The 20,700-nt window shown below is 38.6% G+C and overlaps 1 protein-coding gene across 2 annotated transcripts in view; it reads right to left on the bottom strand.

Moving 5' to 3' along the window:
- Window positions 1-20,700, bottom strand: part of LOC124142801 (DBH-like monooxygenase protein 2 homolog) — a 96,407-nt gene that overhangs the window by 16,535 nt on the left and 59,172 nt on the right. The window contains exon 1 of one of the 2 annotated variants that reach the window (XM_048385435.1): window positions 2,636-2,735. The exons of the other annotated variant lie outside the window; for it this stretch is intronic. Within the exon in view, the coding sequence (XP_048241392.1) occupies window positions 2,636-2,723 (88 nt within the window). The 5' untranslated portion in view covers window positions 2,724-2,735. Of the gene's footprint in view, window positions 1-2,635; window positions 2,736-20,700 lie in introns of those variants that run through there. 2 annotated transcript variants of the gene reach the window in all.

Raw genomic sequence — 20,700 nt, 5'->3', positions numbered from 1 at the left:
AGTGGCTGCATTGGAAATACACTTGTCATAACTTAATCCTGACAGTGAAAGCCTATGGCAAAGACTGAAGAAAAAGTTTCAAGAAATTGGCATATGGTACGACAATATTTGTGTTGTTCATAATTCATTGGGGAAGATGATGAAGATGAAGATGATGAAGACGATTTCTGAACATGCATCACTGTGTTGGACAACAAGAGACGAGAGGCCTGATACATCAGGAATGTAAGTGGCCACAAATAAGAGACACCAATAAAACTATGAGATAAATGTGAATGAGGTGAAGAAACATGAACTGTGTTGAGTGTCAGGTATTAATGTCAAGGCATTAGTCCCACACAGTTCAGATTTAGTTCAAAGAGTGAAAATAAACGAGTTTTAACAGCTGTCTGTGAATGAACAAGGTTGAAATAAAGTTTTAAATATGTGTATCATTGCTGTTTGTCTTTCAACATGTGTTTACCTTGATCCATCTAAATTCTGAACTTGGTCTCAAGTCTGAAACAGGTAAGCATGCTACATATACATGTACTGTAAGAATGGTAAGGTAGGTTACTCATGGCTGCCTATTGGGTCCAGTGCCAAGCTATCAACAATATATAGGAGACAGCCCTTCGCAGTGAGGGTATTTCTCATGTTGACTGAATAGCAATATATGTATTGTTGTAATGAGACAGACAAAAGTTTAAAGGCTTCATAAACTTGAAAGATAGCATTGGTATGACAAACAAATGATTACTTATATATACAGTTTAATTTTCTCAAATTAAACTGTGACAAAACTGAAGTTCTCTTTATGTGCAACAACGCCATCAGAAACCGAGTGAGCTATCCTTGTCTCGACATCGGAGGCAATATGATCGTTCCAGGCAAAGAAGTTCGTAACCTGGGCGTGATTTTCAACTCATCACTATCTATGGCTTCTCACGTGGATAACATCTGCAAGCGAGCATATCTGAACATCAGGAATATTAGACAGATTCGCCAGTGTATAAATGCAAAAACAGCTGCTTTTCTAGTTCACGAATGTGTTTTATCACATCTAGATTTCTGTAATGGACTACTCATCGGCCATCCTCATAACCTTTTGACTAAACTTCAAAGAGTTTAAAACTGTGCTGCCAGGCTTGTTACTAAATCCAAAAGGTTTGACCATATCACACCGATTCTACGGAACCTCCACTGGCTCAAAATCAATGAGAGAATCCAGTATAAAGTGATGCTGATTGTGTTCAATGCGAGACACAATCAAAAACCAACTTATATCAGCGAGCTTCTTGAAGAGTACGTGCCTGGGAGATCTCTCAGATCAAGCTGCCAGTCCCTACTCTCTGTGCCTAGTGTTAGAACGGCGACTTTTGGAGGTCGGAGTTTCGCCAAAGTTGCCCCTGAGCTATGGAATAGGCTGCCATTGGATATTAGGAACATTGACAGTCCTACTTTGTTCCGATAAGACTCAAAACCTATCTTTTCACCAAATCTTTCTTGGAGTATTGAGGCTTTGTGTTTTCCTAGCTGTGTAATGTCTCTTTTTTTGTGTAGACTCAAATGAAGCGCTTTTGAGCAGTTCTTCGAACTGGATACCAGCGCTATATAAATCTGTAGTTATTATTATATTATTATATGCGAAAACAAGGACCTCCGGACTGGAGCTTTTTGGTGGTCTGACCGGACGATCTCAGGAGTCGAGTCCTCTGTCCATGTTTTCGCATAATTACCTTGTGAAGAGTAATTATTTATATAACGTAAGATGCATGCATACGGTGTGCATTAAATACATGTACCTTCTTCTGCAGTTGATGCACAGTCAAACGTAGAACTCTGGCATGAGGCTCCAGTGAGCTTGGCACACGTTTGATTTACAGAAATATCACAAAAGCCTGAAAGTATAATAAAAGTAAGTGCAGTTTGATAATAGTTGTGTTCGTTTTAAGAAAGACATTGTTATATTTGATCGATTTCTATTCAGTCTTTCATTGAATCACTGAATCATTTCGATAAGCATATTCTAAGTATTAATGGATTCACATTCAGTAAATTCACGTCATTATTACCAATTGAGTCGAACACGGCATCTCACAATAGAGGATAACTACAATCACGTACCAAAACCGTTAATGAATCTATATAAGGTTTACGAGTTCATCACATGAATATACAAACATAATGTTATTGTTGAAGAAAATTTGAAAGGACAGTTCCCACAATAATATCTGGGTAATGTTCCACAAAGCACACTAAGTACTACAACTATGTCCATGTCTATATCACTAAATCTATGTTAAAGCAACTGTTACTGTCGCAGCGCTGAACTCGCCTTGTTGAACAGGCCCTAGCATTTTTACTCAGATTGGACATTTTGTTGAAAGAATCGAGAATTTCTTTCTGCTCGATCACGGCAGAAAATGACCGATCTGTCATCTGTCAACAGGCACGGTTAGATCTATACAAAGACATTGTAAAAGAAAGTGGACATTGACAACCACACAATCACGACCACAGCATATGCATGCCTGTTACTTGTTCCTTGTCAAATGGTAATATGAATGTCAAAGTCGGTGTATAACAACATTCATTCGGGCACTTATCCTTCCAAAAATAATCCAAGTCCTGGTCATCGTCCAGGAGTACCAACCTGGGTGTGTGAGTCCAGTGGTCCTTGTGGGCGTGGCTCCAGTTGTCCAGATGCACTTGGGGTCACCTAGCTCCTGACCATTGGTCATCCCATCACCAACAGAGTCTATGTTACAAACATTAGCCTACTGTATGGACAGTGTGCGTAAGACAAAATGTATGTAAAAGTGAAAGTTTAGTGTCCAGTTTAAAAAGTAATTAATAGGTATCAAATTGTTAAAAACATACCTCGTTATTTAAAATACAGCAGCTCCTGTAAAATGTGGAATTCAACCTCATTGAGCACAATTACATGTATTTCCGAATAAACAAATTTTCTGACATGACCTTTTGTGTTAAATAAGTTCAATATTGAGTCAGGGAAAAAATGAAACACCTTCTTTAAAGGAGAGAAGCCCCATTGTATTTAGCTGATTGAAAACTCTCAACGAATTATTTCATTAGCAACTTGGAATACATTGTAGGATATCGACTGTCAACTGAAATGCTTCTATTTCAGAATTAGCTGTCTCCTGCAATTTGTCTCAGTCAATGAAACTGGTGTTTTACGATGGTGTTTTGTCCTCAATCTAGTAACTTCAGATTAACATAACAAATGCAGCAAAGAGAGTTGGGGTGATCCTAGCACAGTCCGGCTGGTTAGGTTCATCATCAGTTCGGGGCCCTTGCCTACTCTACACGCAGCCCAGACAGCGAATAGAACTTCTCCAAGGAAGCGCTGCCTTGACAAACCCACCGAGACTCTCCAACACTGCAGCCTTCTGCATTACCCAGATTGTCAGAAGGGCTGTATTCCTGGTAGCAAACCCGGGGACTCTCCCGATGACAGTCAACAGATTGGGAGGTACCAAACCTGAGGCACCGAGAACAATGGAGAGTCGGACTACTTGGTACTTGGAATGCAAGCGTGACATTTCGAAAGAGAGGTCTGCATATTGGCCATGTTTTCCCTGAATTTTGTCAAGCACATTAGCGTCAAAAGGGACAGAAAATTCATTGATATAAATGATTTAATTGGATTTATCAAAAAGGACAAGATCATGTTTGTTGGCCTGGATAAGTCTGAGGCTAAATACGGGCCTATTTTATTCTATTTTCCATGACTCCCTGAACATATTCTGTGTCGTACCGGCACTCGTGAAGAGCAACCTCCTCGTGGTGAGTGCTGGGTAACGCTAATCGCTCTTCCCCCGTGTGGAACCGGGGCAGAATAATTCCACAGCACCCCATTGCTGGTCGTACGAGGCGACCGAATTGGGCAACCTGTTTGCCGTGGGTTGCGCCCCTGTGTCGGTGGAGGACGGGATTCTGGTGGTTGAGGGCAATGGAGCCAGGAACCGGTGTTCCTTTTGCCCAACACACCACTTCGACCCTTACTTCACCTAGACGGGTGGTAGAATTGGCCCGATTCTATCAATCGGCTGGTCACGCCATGCCCTGTGCATGGAAAAGTGCCACTTTAGATCTATATCATATTCAACAAGTTTTCTGATGTAATATGATCTTCCAACTTATGCCAATATACTTATTGCCTAGAGTCCTATGCCAGAAGGCGGTGGCTCATGGGCCAATCTGGTGATGTCAACCTCCGATTTCTATATGTCTCCAATGTTCTGTCAAGGGCCGAACCAGCTGGGCATTTCTTTTGGTAGACAAATGTAGCTTTTCGTGTTGTATTTACTGGAGTATACCACCCCTGTAACCCTGGTGTTGTAGACTGGCTTCCTCTTCGGCATCGTCCTTTTTGACACTCGATGGCGGGTGGGGAACAGGGGTGTTGAATAAATTCCTGTCATTATGGCGCAACAAATACCTGGTTCAAATCGTGAAAAAAAGAGAAGACTGGAAAATGACAGTTTAACTGAAAATGTTTTTCAAAACAATGATTCTTGGGCTCGCTTCCTGGTAATCGAGGCTGCTGATCATCAACCATTAAAACTGAACCCATTTGCCATTTCAAAAGCTGTTTCTGGAATCTGTGGTGCAGTCAAAAATGTAACCCGTCTTCGGTCTGGCTCCCTACTTGTGGAGTGTGCACGGAGACAGCAATCTCTGAATCTTTTATCAATTACTCAGTTTGCCAATGTTGATGTTGCTGTGTCCGTGCACAGAACACTGAACTCATGTCGGGGAATTGTTCGCGACAGAGCTCGATGCCTGTCAGATATGTCGGAACAAGAAATTGTTTCTGAACTGGATGATCAAGGTGTTACGTTTGTAAAACGTTTCACCAGAATCACCGATGGAGTTGTCACGAATACTCATACTTACCTGTTCACTTTTGCGCGTTCTTCCTTACCGCAATCAATCAAAGCTGGTTATGTTAATATCGGAGTGGATATGTATATCCCAAATCCCCTCCGATGTTTTAAATGTCAAACCTTTGGCCATGGTTCTAAATCATGTGCTAAACCTGTCAAATGTCATCGTTGTGCTGGCAGCCATGAGGGTAGAGACTGTGAGGAGGACATTGTTTGTGCAAACTGTGGTGGCCAACATTTGTCTTCTTCCAAGTCGTGTCCTGTTTGGCAACTTGAATCAAAAATCAATAAAATGAAATATGAAAATAACATTTCTTTTGCAGAAGCAAGAAAGCTGTTCACTAAACAATCCGCTACTCCATCACATCTTACTTACTCTGCCGCAGTTACACGTTCTGCAACTATATCTACTGTCACTGCATCAATCTCATGCCAAACGGATCTGTCATGGGTCCATTCTGATCAGCCCCTTAATACCGCTGGAATCAGTCCACCAACTTCTGATAATCAGACCAGTTCAGCAACACAGACTGTCACTCAGACGGATACTCTGACTGCTAGTCAGCCTGACACAGTTGTCCCAGTTGTCCCAGAAAATAACAAAAACACTGAACCACTTGACAGCTCACTTGAGAAAAAGAAAAAAAAGAAGTTAAATAGAAAACAAACATCTCCGGCAGCCTCGTCCCCAGAACTATCTCTTCACAACTCCTTTGAGCCTCTTGACATGGAGGTAACTCTGTCTGTAGAGGACGGTAGGAGTAATTCGTCCTCACGTTCGCGTGTGAGATCCCCAATTGAGCCTCCATGACTCAATTGTCCAATATGATACAATGGAATTGCAGAGGACTTAGAAACAATTTTAATGACATTCAATTATTGATACAGGATTTTAAACCGTCTGCTTTATGTCTTCAGGAGACATACCTAAAAAGTACAGATAAATTTGATATCAGACAGTATAACTGTCATCATTCATATTCCCCCCCAGGTGACAAAGCAACTGGGGGGTCGTCTATCTTGGTTAGACAGGGCGTGATTCACAGCCCTGTTGCGCTCAATTCAAATCTTCAAGCTGTTGCTGTTCGTTTAACTTTGAACATTGTCTTTACGCTGTGTTCCTTGTATATTCCTCCATCTACTTTGCTTCGACTATCTGATCTTCAAAATCTGTATGATCAGCTCCCCAAGCCATGTATCATCGTGGGTGATCTGAATGGACACAACCCCCTCTGGGGAAGTGTTACCACAAATACTAAAGGGAAAATACTTGAGGAATTCATTTCTGATAATAATTTGTGTATCTGTAATGATGATTCAAACACCTATTTACATCCTGCCACTGGTACATACTCAGCTCTTGATCTGTCTCTCACAGACTCAAATCTATTTCACGAGTTTGAATGGTCGGTCCATGATGACCTCTGCGGAAGCGATCACTTTCCCACCATTCTTAAATCTGTGAACCCGAATCCTGAAACCTCCACGTCCAGGTGGAATTTTACAAAGGCCAATTGGTCATTGTATGAAACATTGTGTGCTGCAAAATTAATCCCTCATCATTTTCAAAATGTTGAAGATCCCATTCAGTTGTTTTCAGATCAGCTCAATGAAATAGCTGATCAAACAATTCCTAAGTCCTCTGCACATCCTCATATTCGCAAACCGTGGTTTACCTTGGAATGTAAACAGGCACGGAAGTGTAGGAAGAAAGCGGAAAAGTACTTCCGCCGACATCCCACAGTTCATAACTTAGATCAAGTAAAAATTACAAATGCAAAAGCCAGGCGAGCTTATAAACAAAATAAGCGTCAATCTTGGAGGAACTACGTCTCCAAAATAACTTCCCGTACTCCTATATCCAAAGTTTGGAACATGATAACAAAAATTAAAGGCAAAGGATCAAAGTCTTCTGTTCACCATCTTAAGGAAGGTGATCAGTTATTAACTGATAAATCAGACATTGCCAATAAACTTGGTGAAACATTGGCAAAACATTCATCATCATCTAATTATGCCCCTGAATTCATAAAATATCAGAAACAACAGGAAAAGAAAACTGTTAATTTTAACTCTGATAACGGGGAAGACTATAATGAAGTGTTTTCCTTCCATGAGCTACTTACAGCCCTAGGGCAAGCTCATGATACAGCGGCTGGTGCTGATAATATTCACTATCAGCTCCTGAAACATTTGCCTATATCATGTCTAGAAACACTTTTAGATATATTTGACCAAATATGGACGTCGGGGAATTTTCCTCCTTCGTGGCATGATGCCATTGTAGTCCCTATCCCAAAACCTGGTCGGGATCATACAGATCCATCAAATTACCGTCCTATATCTTTAACCAGTTGTGTCTGTAAAACCATGGAGCGAATGGTGAATAATAGATTAGTTTGGTTCTTAGAAACCAATCAACTACTCACAAATATTCAATGTGGTTTCCGCAAAAATCGAAGTACTATTGATCATTTAGTACGATTGGAATCATTTGTGAAAAATGCTATTGTTAACAAACAACATGCAGTGTCAATATTTTTTGATCTTGAGAAAGCTTACGACACTACCTGGAAGCATGGCATTTTAAAAGATTTACACGAGTTTGGTCTGAGAGGCCGCTTACCACATTTTATATCACAGTTTTTAGCCGGCAGGCAATTTCAAGTCCGAGTGGGTTCAACCCTGTCTGACCATTATAATCAGGAGCAGGGTGTGCCACAAGGAAGTATTTTGTCAGTTACTCTATTTAGTATTAAAATCAATAGTCTTTCAAAGGTTTTAAGTGATGCAGTGGATGGATCACTTTTCGTAGATGATTTTAATATATCTTGTCGTGGTAAAAATATGCACACTATTGAGAGACAGCTACAATTATGCCTTAATAAAATACAGAAATGGTGTCTAGAGAATGGGTTTAAGTTCTCCAAAGTCAAAACAAACTGTATCCATTTTTGCCGCAAATATAAACCGCATAAAGACCCTGAACTATTTTTGGCTGGTTTTCCTATTAAAGTTGTCAAGGAAGCCAAGTTCTTGGGTATTATATTTGATAATCATCTCACATTTTTACCACATATAAAATATCTGAAGACTAAATGTCTGAAGGCAATTGACTTGTTGAAAGTCGTTTCTCATTCAAAATGGGGAGGGGATCAGACTACTCTACTTCATTTATATCGTTCTCTCATCCGTTCCAAACTCGATTATGGCTCTATCATTTATGGTGGGGCCTGTAAAAGCAACTTAAAATTATTAGATTCAGTACATCATCAAGGCCTGAGACTTTGTCTTGGAGCCTTTCGAACATCACCAGTCGATAGCTTATATGTAGAGGCCGATGAGCCATCTCTAAAACAACGTCGAATCAAACTTTCATTACAATATGTGACTAAATTGTACTCAAACCCTTCGAATCCAGCTTTTGAGTGTGTGTTTAATCCCATTTATGCCAAGTTATTTCAATCAAAACCAAAACTTGTTCCTCCTCTAGGGTTCAGAATTCAGCCACATATTACAGCAGCTAATATTGATCTTTCTATTATCTCACCTTCCCGGCTACTGTCTACACCTCCTTGGCAACTAGTTAAACCAGAGGTAGACCTAACACTAACTACCCTTAAGAAATCTGACACAAACCCATTGGTATATCAACAAGAATATGCCCAATTAAGGTCAAAATATGATTCTCATCGATCTATTTTTACCGATGGTTCAAAAGATGGTGGCAAAGTTTCAAGTGCCACTGTCATTGGATCTAAAAGAGTGTCTTCGAGAATTCCTGGTCCTAGCTCTATTTTTACAGCTGAGGCCAATGCTATTCTTATAGCATTGGAATACATTCAAAACCAATCATCTCAACAGTTCATCATCTTTTCTGATTCCTTGTCATGCCTTCAGGCCATACATAATTGTTCTTCAGATCATCCGCTGATTCTTAATATTTTAGAATTGAATAATACCCTCGCCACTGCCCAATACGACATCGTGTTTTGCTGGCTGCCCAGTCATGTTGGAATTGCTGGTAACACTATGGCTGATACTGCTGCAAAGGCAGCACTCAACAAATCAGTCACACCACTTCTTTTACCTTACAGTGATTACAAGCCAATAATTAGATGCTACATCAAAGATCTAATGCAAATTAAGTGGAACACCCAAGTAGGTCTAAACAAACTTTATGCTATAAAACCAACAATAGGGTATACCTACTTGGGTTGCCATTCGAGACATGATGAAGTTGTTTTGCAACGATGTCGTATTGGACACAGTCGATGTACACACGAGTATCTTTTAAAAGGTGAGGATCCTCCATTTTGTGTCCCTTGTGATGAGAGAATCACAGTCAAGCATGTTTTGCTTGACTGTGTTGATTTTTCTCTCATAAGGGACAACTATTATCATTCAACGTCTTTAAAGGATCTTTTTTATAATACCAGTGCTCATTTAATACTCGGATTTTTAAAAGAAATACTATTATTTGATAAATTTTGAATTGTTTTAGAATAGTTGGATATTCTTGTCAACTGAAATGTATGAAGGCGGTGCCACTCAGGGGGTTAAAGTAGTGTAAAATTATTGTCCCCCTGACTGTGGCACATAATTCCATCTATATTGAAGTACTTAATATCAACTAGTGTTTTAATTCCTTGATTGTGTTTTGAATTTTTAATATTGGTTAATATTTCATACAACCACAAGTGACCAAAGTGATGACATAAATCCTGCTGGGAATCATGCAGGAAGCAAAAGTATTGTAAGTCCCCATGATCCCCAGCTAGGTGGTCTAGGTTTGGTTACAAGTGGTCTATAGCCTGGTTTTACTTTCAATTAACTACTACACTGAAAACTTCTTTGTTTTAATATTGCTCAGGTAAGTTTTATGTCTACACTGTGATAATTCCCTTACTGTTTTACTGTCCTTTGTCGACAGGTATTTTTATAATAATAAACTTGTTCTCATCGCGATATGGCTGCAATATTGCCGATGCGATGTAAAATCATAACTCACTCACTCACTCACTGTGTCGTACCATTGATGGACCTCTGTGTCAACATCACAAGCATGGTGAAGACGATAATTTAATCATCGAGCCTCTCCATCATGTCGCTTAAGATACTGTGTTTGTGCCACAGCTGGGCATCCACTGACAATGTGTTCGACAGTTTCATCATTGCATAATCTGAATTTCATATTAACACTTCGATGCAAAATCACACGTTGACGGTTTTGAGTGTAGGGACTGGTCCTGAACACAAACACAAAACCTTCTGTTTCACTTTTCAGGCCAGCCGACTTTATCCAAGCTAAGAACTCTGCAGGGTTGCTGCTCTTTTCAACACACTGCACATAAACTCGATGCAGTGGTCTGGGCTGATTTGATATGGTACTTCGTATGTTAGCATTATAACGTCCCACATCCATGATACGAGCAATAAAATTTACTTAGTGACAGATGTTGTGTCCTGTAGCACAACATCTGTGATATTTCGAACATTATGATATGTGGAACAATGTTATAATGATTATCAATCCATCATACAGTGATGAAGCAATGCACAGTAAATATACATAATGTATTGAACTTTCGGCAGATGTATCAATTTTCACCCTCTTACCACTCTGCCTTTGTTTGCAAAATCAAGACCGAACTGATTTCTGTCACCTCCACCCGCGGGGTTCATATGCCCCACCCCCTGCCACAACTCCCCCTTCATACAAGGGTGGGGCAGATTGTAGCCATTGGGGATGCTATCCCTGTACGACTCATGCCCATGGATCACTGCTACACACGTCATGACCATGAAGAGCCTGTAGAAAAGAACATATATTATTAACGGTATTTTCAACGCGCTATCTAATTGCAATCGTCTTTTGAATTATATTTAGTTACATTCAAATGTTAAGATATATGATCGCCAAAGTTTAGATGCTGCAATCATCGGTTTGTGATAGAAGAAGATAGAAAACAAAATGTACCATACGGAAGAGAATATATGGATGTCAACTTCTTTATTGTGAGGAACACAACGTTTCGGAGTATATACTTATTCCTTATTCAGGTGAATGATTTCAAAGACTGTGGAAATGTTATCAGACACACGGGACAACACGTGACCTTTCCAAATCCGGGCGACCACGTATCACTACTAGAGCACAGGACAGATTCAAACGGCTACATCACTTACAAATATACGTGAAACAACCACCACGGCCACGTCTACAACTACAAGGATTGCGTAGGATATCGGCCCAGACAGCGAAGAATCGTTTACGCGCTGCAGGTATTCGCACTAGACGATCAGTTCGAGGTGTCATTTTGACTTTCCTGCGACGTAAATGGCCTCAAGGTTAAGAGACACGTTTACGTTTAAACAAAATATAACGCCAGTAAAATGGAGAGTTTATTAATTATTTCATATAGGCCATATTTCATTATCCATTTAGTGTGTGGTTATCCATTAACCCATGCAGCAAAGATTTTTAAATTTGAGTTCTCAATTAATGTCCTTCAATTTATTCATGTGACTCGAAATATTCCACAAGTTCATTGTGGCGCCGAGCAAATGTAAACATAGCCAAAGTTAGGTGTCGCTGGTTAATGTGAGGTGATGTGGCATGAGAGATGGTTGACATCATCTTGCCATATTTCTTCGCAGATAATAATATTCCAACATTTAAAGAAATTATTAAAAGTATATGTTTCATGTTATCTAGTCCGCTTAATTTATTGCACAGTCGTGACTTTATGAGATCACTTATTTCTGATTCAATAACAGTAATATCACAGAGAGAGGTTTCACAACGTTGATTGGAGTGAGTGAGGTTTCAGCAATATTCCAGCAATATCACGGCGGGTAACACTAGAAATGGGCTTCACACATTGTAACCATTTCGGGAATAGAACCTGGGTCTTCGGCGTGACGAGCGAACGCTTTAACCACTGGGCTACCCAGCCGCCCACGTTGATTGGAATCTGGGAGGGGCTATTTACCATCATCGACATTACAAACAGAAACGAAGTAATTATTGAGTACATCCCCCTTTCAATGTCAGTAAATGCTGTAGATTTATTAAGGACGGTACACAGAGAGGCATACATGTTGATAAATTAGCATTTTTAGTAATAAATCTCAATAATTTCCAGCAATCGGTACTGTTTGAGTTGAAATGAGTTTCCAGCAAACCGTTACTATTGCTATAAATATTTTCTTTGGATATATTTTATCATATGATTAATTTGTTTCTTTGCCTTTTGTAAGTGACAAAAGTGCTTACTTTACCAGTTCATCATGCCTTTTTCAATAAGGGTTTCTGGAGCGACGCTCCTTTCTTCTTAGGTCATTATTGAAACATTTTGTCCGTTGGGCGAATAGTTCCAATTTTTATGCATAATTTGCATATTCATTTATCAAAGTTATCATGTTTGTAGAGCCATACTTTTCTTTTTTTTACTTCTTGTACTAAAATAACATGATAGAAACGAAAACTCCCCTGTTGAAAAAATCAAGTGCACCGGATAAAGATTACAGTCATTACCAGTCATTACTTACTAAAATAGGATCAATAATCCTAGCCGAATGTGTCGTGTTGCTTTATGCCTAACACTGCGTATATTCTTATTGAAAAGATCTTCATTCAGGACACCAGCAAAGACGATCAAGTGCAGTTTTTATTATGTGCTCCAGAACAATCCAATATGCAGTAGGGGTTTGAGTGCGCGATGGGTGACACAGAGTAGAAATCTTTGCTGTGGTGAATTAGCTTGAAACCACATTGATTCAGAATAAATTAATCCCAAGTCTGTTCAATGCTTGATGCTAAGTGAATTAGAGAAATATACAATTAAGCCACCTCCAAAACAATCTCTGTCCCTCCAAAGGCGAAGATCGGCTGACTGAACGTTGGCGACTAGTTGAGATTCAGTGAAGCATTATACATCGAAATCACAGATCTCATCGTACACTTTCGTCAATTTATGTCGGATACCTCTTTTATTCAAGTGGAATATGCTTACATCGTTAGTTGTAAGCATATTGTTTTGGACCGGGATTTGAATGCAAATCACCAGCAATGAGTAACAGAAGAAGAGCGATTCATTTCATGCTTACCCACAGGCCATATCTCATGACAAGACAAAAGGGTAATATGTAAATTGTGAAATGAATTTTGCAACGGATATATACTTATATACTGGATATATACTGGTAAACGCTTGACGCTTAAGGTAGGTCATACATCTTCCATACAATTATCCAATCGTTGCCCTGTACATCCCCAATTTGGGGAGAATAATGTACCAGGTGTGGGCAACGATGAATATGACTTATCGAAAGTTAAGCGCACTGTAGAGGCATAATTATAATGAGTGAGTGAGTATGGTTTTACGCCGCTTTTAGCAATATGCCAGCAATATTACGGCGGGGACACCAGAAATGGGCTTCACACATTGTACCCATGTCGGGAATCGAACCCGTGGTGTATGAACAATAACATTGTAAAATAGAAAAGATGCAGAAAAAGCTGGGTCTTGTTCAAAATTAACAAAAGAAATATGATACATAGGCGTTTAGTGTACAACATGATACTGACGACAAGTAAGGTCTGTTGTCACAAACTGAGTAGAGACGTGCATGTACGTGTGTTTGTTAGTGTGTGTGTCAGTGTGTGTGCGTCTGTGTGCGTGTGTATTTAGCTGCTTGTACTACTCCGGACTGATGCCGATTTTATAGTACTAGCTCACTGAGATACATGCCGCACTTTTAACATGAATACCCCACTCAGACACAGTATACTGACTCCGAGCCGACCAGTCCCTGTTTTAGATACTTAATGCCGAGCGCCTGATCATGACATGGTAACAACAAGTACCATAGTTTAACGTCTTTTGGTATGACGCGGCCGGGGATCGAACCACGGACTTTCCGCTCTCCGGACGGACGCTATATCACTACATCACAATAGGAAGAAACAGGTAGCTTTGAAATAATATGATCATCACATTCTGAATATAATGATGCCATTGGTAACATACATAAAAGGTACAGTTCATGAGGTCACAACACATTTATGAATTTATCGCATCATCAATATCTGCAAGACAGTTGATCCTAAATCGCCTTCCTCCTTGTTCGCATGGAGATATCCTACCATTTTCAACAGATATAAGTTCATAATTTTGTATCTATGAAGCTAAGTAAAACTGTGTTTAATTTTACTCCATTTATGTTGAACTAACAATTCCAGCAAGGTTTCAAAAAATATAATGAAGCAAAACTACGGAAACGATTACGACGTTTTATGTTAATATTTCTCATTACAATCATTAATATCACATGTTAATGTGTGGATAATTAGAAGAAAGAACTGCCATGGTATACACTGTTTTATAAATGATATTAAGTTCGCACCCATGCTGACACAACTCAATCACAACACATATGAAATTCTATCAATTATCCAGTATGCCATTCGAGAGATTGTTGCCATTATGATCAAGTTCAGCTCCTCTCCGATTTTTTACAAGCAATTTGCCATCTCACTTGTGCAAGGCCATTGTCCATTCATTGTAAAAGCATCATAAGAAAATGTCACATTGAAGTTGAATGAGATCATACATACCTGACCATCATGACAGACTGACTTCCAATGTGATGAGTAACTTCAGTTGAACATCAACGTAGATGCAAATGGTCTGACAAGAGCTGATGTGACACAGCAACGAGGCAATACGGTCTATATGTAATGTCCATGCATGGAAGAACCTGTTTTACCTTGCCCGCCTCCCCAGTGCGCGAAATTTTTTATTATGAAGTAATAATTCATGACGGCCAATTCATTACAAGGTAATGCTGGTATAGGGTGGTGAGGTGAGTGCTAGCACACTTAGATACCATGCCGCAATTTAACATGGATACCCCAGGCATTCCTTGTTTTAGCGCCTTAATGGCAGGGAAACAAGTGCCATATTTTAACGTATTTAGTATGACGCGGCCGGGGTTTGAACTACCGACCGTCCGCTTTCCGGCACACGTTCTTACCACTAGACAACGTGCTTTTATTAGGAACGTCATTAAGGCAGGATTAGTGAAAATAATCAGTCAATATTTGTGGAACAAAAGAACCGTCACTTAAATGTTAAGAATTCAAATCATGTTATATATTTTTGAATTGATTTGGTTCGCATTTGGATTAACACAATGCATTTACAAAAAGTGAGCGTGTGAGTTTAAAGTCGCATCTGTAATGAATATCTAAGCGACAAAACAAAGTATACATTCGTAAAATGATCTTAATATTGACAGCAAGTTAGGTAATAAGATATCGCTGTTTGAAAATACCTTTAACTTCTTTTGTTGTTTAACGCCACACTACCTGGTACATGACGGGTAGACAGGTGAAACGATATAATCAAAAGTACGGGACATTTCATCAATAGCTGGCTTTGATTGCTACCAGGAATGCCTTGGACTTCTTGTGTATTATCAAAATGGTTGAACGTTCTGTCCTCAAGCAGGGAGAACATAACAGTTTACACTCTATTAATTAATAATCATATCTTTAAGCAATATAAATTTGTTTGAAATCAGATGAGTGAATATTTCACATTATCTCTTAGAATATTGATCAGATTCAAAGTGGTATTGACTGGGAGTATATGCATGCACGCATACCTGCCACTGTGTAATATGGTACTACACATCAAGAACGCTGTAACAAAATCATTGTGATGGAAGAGCCATACAAGACATACATTTTTATACATTTCTTTTGGTGTGTCATTTGTCATTAATTCTATTATTTTTTATCAAACGTTTAATTGATAACACATATTGTCATGTCTATAACTAATTTCAAATCGACGCTATAATAATCGTCATAAACTGCTTGAAGTAACTTGTACCTTCTTGTCGATGTCCTTGTTTTTTTGGTTTGGTTCTGCTGCAGTGATTTACAGAGTGTGTCTAGGAGTTGTGGATGACACTTAAGAATTGACCTTCACTTTGTGTGAGTTCATTGGAGTATGAACCTTCATAGAGTGAGGGCCAAACTGTATGAAAGTCAATTCTTATAATTTTTATATCACAATTTCTTACCTCAAAGGATGTAGGCCAAGATCTAAACACAATTTTATTTAGTACGTGTGACACTGACACTGACAGCCATACAACAACCAGCTATATCGAGGAGTAAAATAGTTCCTCTAAAAAGAGAGGTGACATGGGCGTATGGATGCACAACTTGCTCTTCAGAAACATCTTAAGCAGCACGTGTGTTCAGATCATATCCTCATTAGATGAGAAAGGTCTGTAAAGAACTACCTCAGTAAGTCAGTCACAATGACAGCGCGTCGTAATACATTTACATCAAGTACAAGACGTCAAAATGGCCGACACGATAAACATGACGGAAGAGATTTCAGAAGTTGTTAATGAACGTGTGGCGGTTACATGTGTTAGTCATCATTGATCAACTGGCAGATCATTGAAAGGTGAATAAAGATGCGTCAAACAGACACTAAGGTAAATTCATAGATTGCTGGAGACGGTCAATGTCAGCCTAGACACGGATCGAGTCCACACTACGATAGTTTAGATGTGCATTTCATCGTTTGTTCATTAGGATAGGCCGCAGCGAGGATATTCGTGAACAATCATGCAGTCACGCTCTCTGATATTTCTCAATGTATACTGAAACGCTGAGACCAAGAATAAAGGTTCTAAATGATCAGAAAGAACGCTTATGTGTGTTTTCGTGCTAGGGAATTTCCAGGGGTTTCCCCAGGAATGTGGAAGTAGTCCGTCAGTGTGTACGTCATTTCAAGAACACGGTCTCGTGAAAAACGTATGAACGTCAAATTGTGTCGTTCATACAATTATGAACGTCAAATTGTGTCGTTCATACACTTATGAACGTCAATTTCGCGGTCATGTGACCGCTCTCTCGTCCAATGGAAAAGCCGTATATCGTGTAAACTTCAAATTAAAAAATTATATAAAATTGACGAGGCGGAAAGTTCAACGCTATTTGAAGCTATACAGTTACATGAAAGACGCTGGCAGATATGTCAGTGCATAAGTCCCACTTCGTGTTACAATGAATGCCTCACGTTCTGACATACATCAGTGCTCATGTAGTTGATATCTTGCATTGTCATGCAATGGGCTAGACACAACCTTGCATCGTGCTAATGCACAACCTTGCTTTGTGTTAGGCTACACTCAATTTACTTTGTTTATATTTACCTCATGGGTTTTACTTTTGTTGTTTTTACTTTTAAAAAACAAACGTTTTGTGTACAAGTAACACAATGTAAACCTTTTGACCTTGAATTCCTTCTTGTATTTTCTCAAACAAATTCGTTACGGTACACGGTCGTACTACAGATTATTAACGACTGATGTAGACAGCAAGACATGACGACGATCCGGCCCCATATTGTGATTCATTTGTGCTCATTGCTTCTGTTAGGGCTTGGGTAACAGTGTAGTGATTCTCTCAAAGGTTTAGATTGCGGGGAGCGAAGTTGAAAACTAGGTCAGCAGGGAACTAAATGTAGGCTGTTAAAATGGATCACTTAAGTGAATTCACTATTAAATTGTATTCTATTTGGTCGTCTCGTTGGAAGATATAAAACTTTGACAAAAAAAAGAACATACCAGAATATGGTTTGCAATAATGGACAGAATGTATCACACCTGATAACTGAAATGATACTGCGCATGGTTTACACACGTAATGTCTAAAAGTTGCATGACGATCTAAGAGGCCCAACTTAATCTCCGGCTCAAATTACTGATCGATTTGGGCCGAGGCTGAGACCATCCTAGAGCTCAGAGCATTCAACCCTCGTTGGAACAATTGACTCTCCGGGCTCAAATCACTCGCTTAACTATTTTAAATGCCCGTGTTTAATTGTATGTTCTGGTAAGTTTGTGTATAACTTTATAAATTTATTGGCGGCGTATTTTGTCGGGGACGTGGGGTGTGCGTTGCTTGAATGTCACATGTGCCCACTCCGATGTTGTTATGTCGCCTTCTCAGGCATATGCACCCTGAACCGCCCTGTACATGTGGGCGGTTCTTCGTGGATCCGTATCGCTACATATTTATTTGACCACTTTTTACAACGTTACGAAAACACGATAGTTTTATATCAGAAATATCTCAACTTGGACTGAGGAAACCTATTTGATAGTAATCCATAGACACATGCTTATAATACAGTGGGAATTGAAAAATGGATTCTGAATTTAGCAGAAATTTCTTATGATAACGGAAACGGTTTTGTTGCTTATATTTAAAAAATGTACAAGCACTTGTTGAACCAGTTATGCTTTTTTGGCGAGTTGTTTTTTAAAATTTATAGATTATTTCATTTCAGTTTTATACCAGAAATATCTCAACTTGGACTGAGGAAACCTATTTGATAGTGATCCATAGACACATGCTTATGATACAGTGGGAATTGAAAAATGGATTCTGAATTTAGCAGACATTTCTTATGATAACGGAAACGGTTTTGTTGCTTATATTTAAAAAATGTACAAGCACTTGTTGAACCAGTTATGCTTTTTAGGTGAGTTGTTTTTTAATATTTATAGATTATTTCATTTCAGTTTTATACCAGAAATATCTCAACTTGGACTGAGGAAACCTATTTGATAGTGATCAATAGACACATGCTTATGATACAGTGGGAATTGAAAAATGGATTCTGAATTTAGCAGACATTTCTTATGATAACGGAAACGGTTTTGTTGCTTATATTTAAAAAATGTACAAGCACTTGTTGAACCAGTTATGCTTTTTTGGTGAGTTGTTTTTTAATATTTATAGATTATTTCATTTCAGATTTATACCAGAAATATCTTAACTTGGACTGAGGAAACCTATTTGATAGTGATCCATAGACACATGCTTATGATACAGTGGGAATTGAACAATGGATTCTGAATTTAGCAGAAATTTCTTATGATAACGGAAACGGTTTTGTCGCTTATATTTAAAAAATGTACAAGCACTTGTTGAACCAGTTATGCTTTTTTGGTGAGTTGTGTTTTTAATATTTATAGATTATTTCATTTCTATTTTATTTCCACATGGATATGATTTTATGATACATGGTACGTTTCCTGGAGCTTGTGTAGATGTTGGGTTGATAACAGTCGGTAAAAGTGCACGTTCCCTTTATTTGCAAACACAGGAAAACCTTCAGAAATGACAACTGTGTGCATAATTGGAGTGCTATATGTTAACTTCGTGTGCAGAAACCGTTCCAGATGCCAATACTCTCTGTTAGTGCGTTCTACATGACATTGTACATACATTTTACACATAGATATTGACAAGGTCCCGGCTTCCAGACAAGAATTCAAAGAGCTTACGGTTTCGGTATAGTTTTATGTTATATACTCCCCAGGGAGCTGAGAATGAAAATCGAGTGCTCACTGGTCCATTGACCGGGGTTATAATAGTGTAGCGCTATAAGCATCCACTGGGTGAAAGGAATCTGGCGCATTATAAATGCACTTATTATTATTATTATTTATCTGAGGCAAAGACTTCCCCTTTTTGCGAACACCAGCTATCATCCCTTATTTTCAGTGATCCATTAATATAATTTTCACCGCCATTTTGCTTTTCACGTCCAATTGAATCTGTTTCGTTGGAAAATCATACTTATATTTCCACGACAAAGGTTGTTTACGAGTATTGGTTGATAACAACATCTGGAGTTCCATAATAAATCAAGTCTTGGTATGCCTTTAATATATGGGTTTTGTTCGACATGCCACATGTGATATTGACCGGGCCACACATTTTAGCAAGAGGTAAGCTAATGTGGTTTAAATAATATTTTATTCAGGGCACAATACTTAAAATTAGTTACCTGAACAGACAACTTAATATTGATATTTCCCTTTCATAAAGCACGTATTATAATACACAAAAAATGTACAACAAACAAATATTAATGTTTACCGTTATAACTGCCTTCATGCCAGACGCGAATTATTTGTAATAGTCCATGAAACTGTCGTATACATGTAAAATAGATAAATGTTGTCTAGATTTTGAGTTCTGTGTGGAAATAAATACGATATTGAAATAATGAACGTGTTTAGTAGGCGAGATATTTCAAAACAATATTCACTATAATGCACTTCTTTAGTTGACTACAGAATATAGTTTTTAAACTTACACATGTACATTCATTAAGCTACATTTGTTATCTTTAAAATCGAATTAACAGACACTACAAGACACACTAATCACTTCCAAAAGAATATGTTTGCATTTGGATTATTCTATTTGAAATATAAATACTTTTGACAGATAACAAATGTAACTGTAAGACTGTGTTGAAAACAAGCGAAACGGGGATCAGCAGAAGATTGAAACAACAGGCGGTACCAGGTGATGACTAAACACGACACAAGTGGGTTGATGCTTCACGTACATGTATATGTTATGTAAAGGGCATACAGTGTTCAATTATAATATCCCCTGATTTCAAGTATTTTGAAATCCAAATCAAATACTATATTCTCAAAAAGGAGAAATATAATATGGATACACAAAGTTGTTTCTACGCATTTTATTATTTTTATGTGTCGAAGTTTGACATGATGCTGATATGATTATTATGATTAGAAAAATATTTGAAACGTTTTACAGTAAAGCATCCTTTCAGAATTGTAACTGGCCATTGATGTCTAATGTTGAATTAACAGTAATATATTTATTATATAATTTCGTGCACACGTGCGCAGGGGTAGCCTGGTGGTTAAAGCGTTCGTT

This window comes from Haliotis rufescens, unplaced genomic scaffold, assembly GCF_023055435.1.
Source record: "Haliotis rufescens isolate VD_foot unplaced genomic scaffold, xgHalRufe1.0.p SCAF_59, whole genome shotgun sequence".
Taxonomy (NCBI): domain Eukaryota; kingdom Metazoa; phylum Mollusca; class Gastropoda; order Lepetellida; family Haliotidae; genus Haliotis; species Haliotis rufescens.
Note: the sequence above shows the minus strand (reverse complement) of the source record. Positions and strands in the feature narration are given on the sequence as shown.